Consider the following 8,529-nt stretch of genomic DNA (forward strand, 5'->3'; position numbering starts at 1 on the left):
GAAGCCAAAAGATGCAAAGTTAATAATGATAGTGCAACTTATTTGTGGCACTGCCGTTTAGGTCATATTGGTGTAAAGCGCATGAAGAAAATCCATGCTGATGGGTTTTTGGAATCACTTGATTATGAATCAGTTGATGCTTGCGAACCATGCCTCATGGGCAAGATGACTAAGACTCCGTTCTCCGGAACAATGGAGCGAGCAACAGATTTGTTGAAAATCATACATACTGATGTATGTGGTCCAATGAATATTGAGGCTCGTGGCAGGTATCATTATTTTCTGATCTTCACAGATGATTTGAGCAGATATGAGTATATCTACTTGATGAAACACAAGTCTGAAACATTTTAAAAATTCAAAGAATTTGAGAGTGAAGTGGAGAATCATCGTAACAAAAATGAAAGTTTCTACGATATGATCGCAGAAGTAAAATATTTGAGTTACGAGTTTGGCCTTCAGTTAAAAACAATGTGAAATAGTTTCACTACTCACGCCACCTGGAACACCACAGCATAATGGTGTGTCCGAACGTAATAACCATACTTTATTAGATATGGTGCGATCTATGATGTCTCTTACCGATCTACCACTATCGTTTTGGGGTTATGCATTAGAGACAGCTGCATTCACGTTAAATAGGGCACCATCTAAATCCGTTGAGACGACACCGTATGAACTATGGTTTGGCAAGAAACCTAAGCTGTCGTTTCTTGAAGTTTGAGGTTGCAATGCTTATGTGAAAAAGTTTCAACCTGATAAGCTCTAACCCAAATCGGAGAAGTGCGTCTTCATAGGATACCCAAAAGAAAATGTTGGGTACACCTTCTATCACAGTTCCGAAGGCAATATATTCGTTGCTTTGAATGGATCCTTTCTAGAAAAGGAGTTTCTCTCGAAAGAAGTGAGTGGGAGGAAAGTAGAACTTGATGAGGTAACTGTACCTGCTCCCTTATTGGAAAGTAGTTCATCACAGAAATATGTTCCTGTGACTACTACACCGATTAGTGAGGAAGCTAATGATGATGAGCATGTAACTTCAGATCAAGTTACTACCGAACCTTGTAGGTAAACCAGAGTGAGATCCGCACCAGAGTGGTACGGTAATCCTATTCTGGAGGTCATGTTACTTGACCATGACGAGCCTACGAACTATGAGGAAGCGATGATGAGCCCAGATTCCGCGAAATGGCTTGAGGCCATGAAATCTGAGATGAGATCCATGTATGAGAACAAAGTATGGACTTTGATTGATTTGCCCAATGATCGACGAGCCATTGAGATTAAATGGATCTTCAAGAGGAATACGGACGCTGATAGTAGTGTTACTATCGACAAAGCTAGAATTGTTGCAAAAAGGTTTTCGACAAGTTCAAGGTGTTGACTACGATGAGAGTTTCTCACTCGTATCTATGCTTAAGTCTGTTCGAATCATGTTAGCAATTGCCGCATTTTATGAAATCTGGCAAATGGATAAACAAAACTGCATTCCTTAATGGATTTATTAAAGAAGAGTTGTATATGATGCAACCGGAAGGTTTTGTCAATCCTAAAGGTACTAACAAAATATGCAAGCTCCAGCGATCCATCTATGGACTGGTGCAAGCATCTCGGAGTTGGAATATACGCTTTGATAAGTTGATCAAAGCATATAGTTTTATACAGACTTGCGGTGAAGCCTGTATTTACAAGAAAGTGAGTGGGAGCACTACAACATTTCTGATAAGTATATGTGAAAGACATATTGTTGATCGGAGATAATGTAGAATTATTCTACAAAGCATAAAGGAATGTTTGAAAGGAGTTTTTCAAAGAAAGACCTCGGTGAAGCTGCTTACATATTGAGCATCAAGATCTATAGAGATAGATCAAGACGCTTGATAAGTTTTTCAATGAGTACATACCTTGACAAGATTTTGAAGTAGTTCAAAATGGAACAACCAAAGGAGTTCTTGCCTGTGTTACAAAGGTGTGAAGTTGAGTAAGACTCAAAACCTGACCACGGCAGAAGATAGAGAGAGAATGAAAGTCATTCCCTATGCCTCAGCCATAGGTTCTATAAAGTATGACATGTTGTGTACCAGACCTATTGTATACCCTGCCCTGAGTTTGGCAAGGGAGTACAATAGTGATCTAGGAGTAGATCACTGGACATTGGTCAAAATTATCCTTAGTGGAATAAGGATATGTTTCTCGATTATGGAGGTGACAAAAGGTTCGTCGTAAAGGGTTATGTCGATGCAAGTTTTGACACTGATCCAGATGACTCTAAGTCTCAATCTGGATACATATTGAAAGTGGGAGCAATTAGATAGAGTAGCTCCATGCAGAGCATTGTTGACATAGAAATTTGCAAAATACTTACGGATCTGAATGTGGCAGACCCGTTGACTAAACTTCTATCACAAGCAAAACATGATCTCACCTCAGTACTCTTTGGGTGTTAATCACATAGCGATGTGAACTAGATTATTGACTCTAGTAAACCCTTTGGGTGTTGGTCACATGTCGATGTGAACTATGGGTGTTAATCACATGGTGATGTGAACTATTGATGTTATATCACATGGCGATGTGAACTAGATTATTGACTCTAGTGCAAGTGGGAGACTGAAGGAAATATGCCCTAGAGGCAATAATAAAGTTATTATTTATTTCCTTATATCATGATAAATGTTTATTATTCATGCTAGAATTGTATTAACCGGAAACATAATACATATGTGAACGCATAGACAAACAGAGTGTCACTAGTATGCCTCTACCTGACTAGGTCGTTGATCAAAGATGGTTATGTTTCCTAACCATAGACATAAGTTGTCATTTGATTAACAGGATCACATCATTAGGAGAATGATGTGATTGACTTGACCCATTCTGTTAGCATAGCACTTGATCGTTTAGTTTGTTGCTATTGCTTTCTTCATGACTTATACATGTTCCTATGACTATGAGATTATGCAACTCCCGTTTATCGGTGGAACACTTTGTGTGCCATCAAACGTCAAAACGTAACTGGGTGATTATAAAGGTGCTCTACAGGTGTCTCTGAAGGTACTTGTTGGGTTCGTGTATTTCGAGATTAGGATTTGTCACTCCGATTGTCGGAGAGGTATCTCTGGGCCCTCTCGGTAATGCACATCACTTAAGCCTTGCAAGCATTGCAACTAATGAGTTAGTTGCAGGATGATGTATTACGGAACGAGTAAAGAGACTTGCCGGTAATGAGATTGAACTAGGTACTGAGATACGGACGATCGAATCTCGGGCAAGTAACATACCGATGACAAAGGGAACAACGTATGTTGTTATGCGGTCTGACCGATAAAGATCTTCGTAGAATATGTGGGAGCCAATATGAGCATCCAGGTTCCGCTATTGGTTATTGACCGGAGACGTGTCTCGGTCATGTCTACATTGTTCTCGAACCCGTAGGGTCGGCACGCTTAAGGGTTCGATGACAGTTATATTATGAGTTTATGAGTTTTGATGTACCGAAGGAGATTGGAGTCCCGGATGAGATCGGGGACATGACGAGGAGTCTCGAAATGGTCGAGACGTAAAGATCGATATATTGGACGACTATATTCGGACATCGGAAAGGTTCCGAGTGATTCGGGTATTTTTCGGAGTACCGGAGAGTTACGGGAATACGTATTGGGCCTTATTGGGCCATACAGGAAAGAAGGAAAAGGGCCTCAAGGGTGGCCGCACCCCTCCCCTTGGTCTGGTCTGAATTGGACTAGGGAAGGGGGGCGCCCCCTTCCTTCCTTCTCCTTTTCCCTTCCTCTTTTCCTAAAGAGAATTCCTTATTTAACACTCGCTTAAATTTTTGTGCCCTATTTAACACCGTAATTTTTTTTCTTCCTTATCTAACAACAATGCTAAAATTTGTTCCCTTTGTGACACTTCTGTCTATTTTGAGTACTAACGGTGTTAAATGGTACATGAAAAGACGATCTTACCCCTAATGCAACTTGTGATCAAAATCATTCACATGGGGATCAATAACTTTTTCCTGCTGTTAATTGCAAAACTGGGCAGAACTTTCCTTGTAAACATGCAATTCTGGACAGTTTTTTATTTCAAAATTTAATTCAAAATTGTGCAGAACCTGTGACACAATTCATATGTATATTGTTCAACACACACCTTTCAAATTTGCCAATGGCATGAGGCACTCCATACATCCAGACTCACATCCAAGTACACATATATGACTCACATACATCATGCGTATACATCATATTAGCAACCCAAAAGTGGCTCACATCATACCCAGGGTCACATACATTACTCCAAGTCCACACATACATCATATTAGCAACCCAAAAGTGGCTCACATCATACCCAGGTTCACATACATTACTCCAAGTCCACACATACATCATATTAGCAACCCAAAAGTGGCTCACATCATACCCAGGTTCACATACATTACTCCAAGTCCACACATACATCATATTAGCAACCCAAAAGTGGCTCACATCATACCCAGGTTCACATACATTACTCCGAGTCCACACATACATCATATTAGCAACCCAAAAGTGGCTCACATCATACCCAGGTTCACATACATTACTCCAAGTCCACACAACATGACATGAGCAGCAGCAAAAGTGACATTAAGTGAAAGAAATTAGATGGAGTTCACAAGCTGAGCCGCCTTTTTCTTCTTGTGCCCATTGCAGGGCTAGTTGGGTAAGCTCTTTTGCTTCTAGTGCCCATTGCAGGGCTATCAAATGGAACCATCAAATTGTTTTGATCCTTTTTAGCAAGCTCCATCTTCCTTGTGGCCCTTAAAATAACAACATGGCTGTCAAATTATTGTATGTATGACAACAATACATATGGATACATTTGATACATGTTTGGCAGCAAACAACAATATCAACTATGCATAATATGTGATATTAAAATCCAGAAACAGAAAAGGTCACCTTTTCCCCCCTTTTGCATTTTTCTTGTTTGTAGTCTCCAATGTTTGGTTATGCTTTCCCTTCTTCTTGGTTGTAGTTTCCAAGTTTTGGCTATGGATTGCATGAATACATACAAATCAAACTCAGTTTTCGTTTGGCATAAATAAAAACGCAGTTATTATTTGGAACAAGCATTGGTGTAGAATAGGTAACCTTGGTGGAAAATACATAGCGGCTGCCGGCGCGTCATCACCTCTTGGCACAATGGATGACTCGGATGTTTTAGTAGTCTTCCTCCTCTTCTTTGGTGGTTCTCTACACGAGAAATGAGAAAGTAGTGAACATTCATAGGTGATTACAAAACAATAATGCAAGAAAGTAGTTAACATGCAATAGGAGAGTAGAATGGATAGTTGATTACCTCACAGCCATGAAAGCAACAATGTCATCTTTGTTACCCTTCTTGCACTTATGCCAATGGTGCCCGCATTCCTTGAAAATAGGGCACAAGTGCGGGCCACTTTTCCTCTTTTTCTCACCACAACCCTTGTGCCTCCCAGTTTGGGGCCGACCAGCTACAGCTTTTAACAAGGGTGGATGCATGAAGAATCCATGGTTAGATTCAGGCCACTGGGTCTTGTCACACATAGCAGGGATTAGTTGGCCATAAGGTGCCCTAAACTTGTCAATGGAGTAATATGAGTCCACATAATTCTGTATATGTGCATTGACAAGTGATGTGATGAATGCTAGAGCATGCTTGCAAGGAAGGCCGGAAACTTGCCATTATCTACAAGAACATGTGTTGTCATGCAAGTTGACGACAAACCTAAACCCGCTGCCTCCCAAATGAGTAACTTCAGCAACTTCTTCCGAGCTTTCTACCACCTCCAAGTTTAACTCTCTACTCTTTGCATTCAACTTCTTCATTATGTGGGGCAAAATTAATAAGCCAGCTAACTTCTTTGCTACTTTTCTCCTTCGATTCCACATGATCATAATCATCTGCCTAAGCTTGTCCATTAAGTCATCCAAGTTCAAGGACTTGTGGTGCTTAATCCATTTATTGAAGCACTCTGCCAGGTTGTTGGTTACATAGTCCACCTTACAAATGGTTGAGAACTGACTCCTAGTCCACAACCTAGTGTGCCACTTCCTAAGATATGTAGTTGCCGCTGGCTTTGCTGTCTCCATTGCAACCCAATTTTTCTCAAATATATACTTGTTCCATGAGTAAGCAGCAGCCCAAAGATGGTCATCAAATACCTTTCCGTGATACTTTTTCTTGAAGTTTGACACCAAGTGAAACATGCATTCCCTATGTTCTACCTCTGGGAAAACTTCCTTTACCCCTGTCATCACTGCCTGCCCAACATCAGTGCTTATGGCTAAACCCCTTGGCGATCCTATGGCTTGCCTAAGCAATTGCATGAACCAGATCCTGTTCTCATTTGTTTCGGAATCAAAAATTCCAAAACAAAGTGGATACATCCAATTATGGCCATCTACAGCAGTAGCACTGGCTAGCTGCCCCTTAAACCTGCCTGTTAAGAATGTGCTATCTACTGCCAAATACAGTCTGCAACCACTAAGGAATCCATCTATGCAAGGTTTCAAAGCAAAGAAGAACCTTCTAAACCTGATTTTTTCTTTTATAGTGTAATGATCAATCTGCACTATGCTACCAGGGAAAGAGATTTCAACTTGTGCTTTAAACCTATACAAATTGTCAAAGCTGCTATCCCGATCACCATATAGCTCTTTCAGAGCTAGCTTCTTACCCATATATACCCTCTTGTAGTGGATGTTAACCTTGTGGTGTTCTTTAATATTTTTGCGCAATGCCTTCGCTCCGAGAGTAGCATCTTCAATCAACCAATCCTTCACCTTATCACATATCCAAAACTTGGTTGCATTCTTCATCTTCTTTTTCCTGGATTGACCTGACCTCAGCCCTGCCGGTGCCATCGGCAACCACGTCCGCAGCCGCGCCATGGCCGTCGTCCGCAGCCGCGCCATGGCCGTCGTCCGCAGCCGCGCCATGGCCGTCGTCCGTGGCGCCGTCTCCATCCGCAGAACTGCCACCATCCATAGCCCTCCGCCGCCGCCGCTAGGTCTGGGAGGTTCGCCGCCGCCGCCTCTAGGGTTGGGAAGAAAGGGGATGAGAAGAGTCGGGTCGGGAGAGAATAGAGAGACTGGTTTGGTCTCTGTTTTTCTTTTTCGTCAAAGAGGTAATTTCGTCCAACGAGAAAATACTGACATCAGTCAATCCAGATCTTAACAGCATATGCTAACGGAATTGACAGAAGTGTTAGAAAGGGAAAAAAATTACACTTGGTGTTATTTAGGGAAGAAAATTTATTGGAGTGTTAAATAAGGAACCAATATTTAAAACAGTGTTATATAAGGAATTTTCTCCTTTTCCTATTCCATATGGGAGGTGGAATCCTACTAGGACTAGGGAGTCCTAGTAGGACTCCACAATTGGCGCGCCCTCTCCTAGGGCCGGCCTCCTCCTCCCTTGCTCCTTTATATACGGGTGCAGGGGGCACCCCAAAGACACAACAATTGATCCCTTGGATCTCTTAGCCGTGTGCGGTGCCCTCCTCCACCATAATCCTCGATAATATTGTAGCGGTGCTTAGGCGAAGCCCTGTGACGGTACAACATCAAGATCATCACCACACCGTCATGCTGACGGAACTCTTCCCCGACATTCTGCTGGATCAGAGTCCGGGGATCGTCATCCAGCTGAACGTGTGCTAGAACTCGGAGGTGCCGTCGTTTCGGTGCTTGATCGGTCGGGCCGTGAAGACGTACGACTACATCAACCACGTTGTGCTAACGCTTCCGCTTCCGGTCTACGAGGGTACGTAGACAACACTCTCCCCTCTTGTTGCTATGCATCACCATGATCTTGTGTGTGCGTAGGATTTTTTTTTGAAATTACTACGTTCCCCAACATGTGAAACATGTATGGTGCTCGAGGTGTTAAAGTCCAAAGAAGATGCATTGCAATAAGATAGTGATGAAGCATCATCCACAATAAGCATACTATCATCATTGCAATGACCAACACTACTGACCATTTCATTACCTTGTGGCAAACCACATGTAGGTCAAGTAGAAGAAGTTGAGAACTCAACACGGCCGAAGGTGGAGGGATAACACTCATCCCCACAAAACTTGGACACGCCATATTTATCTTGAAGCTTTGTCCACAACTCATGAGCATCCCGAAATGGCATGAGTTGAAATATAACTACATTGCTCAAAGCATCGAAAAGCACATTAGAAGCTTGAGCATTGAGATAAGAGTTTTTCTCATCCTCTAAAGATAATCTTTGGGGATCCTTTGGAGGAGAAAAACCCATATCTACAATTCGCTCTAAATTTGGGTCCATGACCCTAAAGAGATTAAGCATGCGAATTACCCAAACATCAAAATTTGTGCCATCGAAACTAAGAGTGTCAGAGAATCCTAATCCCCTAGTCGACATCCTTACTCTCTAGGCGGTTAAGCCCCATAAAGAGAGACGAGGCTCTGATACCAATTGAAAGATCGTGGATGTCGCCTAGAGGGGGGGTGAATAGGCGCTTTAAAATA

At 42.1% G+C, this 8,529-nt stretch overlaps 1 protein-coding gene across 1 annotated transcript; it reads right to left on the bottom strand.

The window, feature by feature from the left end:
* Positions 1-4,270: 4,270 nt before the first annotated feature.
* Positions 4,271-6,385, bottom strand: LOC147986263 (uncharacterized). The gene is made up of 4 exons (XM_087540012.1): positions 5,344-6,385; positions 5,136-5,237; positions 4,944-5,033; positions 4,271-4,801 (listed from the first exon to the last, which is right to left on the bottom strand). The coding sequence occupies exons 1-4, from the start codon at positions 5,568-5,570 to the stop codon at positions 4,654-4,656; spliced, it is 567 nt and encodes a 188-aa protein (XP_087396138.1). The 5' UTR covers positions 5,571-6,385; the 3' UTR covers positions 4,271-4,653.
* Positions 6,386-8,529: the final 2,144 nt, after the last annotated feature.

The sequence above is a fragment of the Triticum urartu genome, chromosome 2A (assembly GCF_056163025.1).
Source record: "Triticum urartu cultivar PI428250 chromosome 2A, HENAU_Tu73, whole genome shotgun sequence".
Taxonomy (NCBI): Eukaryota; Viridiplantae; Streptophyta; class Magnoliopsida; order Poales; family Poaceae; genus Triticum; species Triticum urartu.

Excerpts from the sequence above, each read along its gene's own strand:
- LOC147986263 (XM_087540012.1), bottom strand. The coding sequence starts at position 5,570 with ATGTGTGACAAGACCCAGTGGCCTGAATCTAACCATGGATTCTTCATG. Across the intron at positions 5,238-5,343 it reads GTTGCTTTCATGGCTGTGAG|AGAACCACCAAAGAAGAGGA; the intron begins GTAATCAACTAT and ends TTTCTCGTGTAG. Across the intron at positions 4,802-4,943 it reads AATGCAAAAGGGGGGAAAAG|GGCCACAAGGAAGATGGAGC; the intron begins GTGACCTTTTCT and ends TGTTATTTTAAG.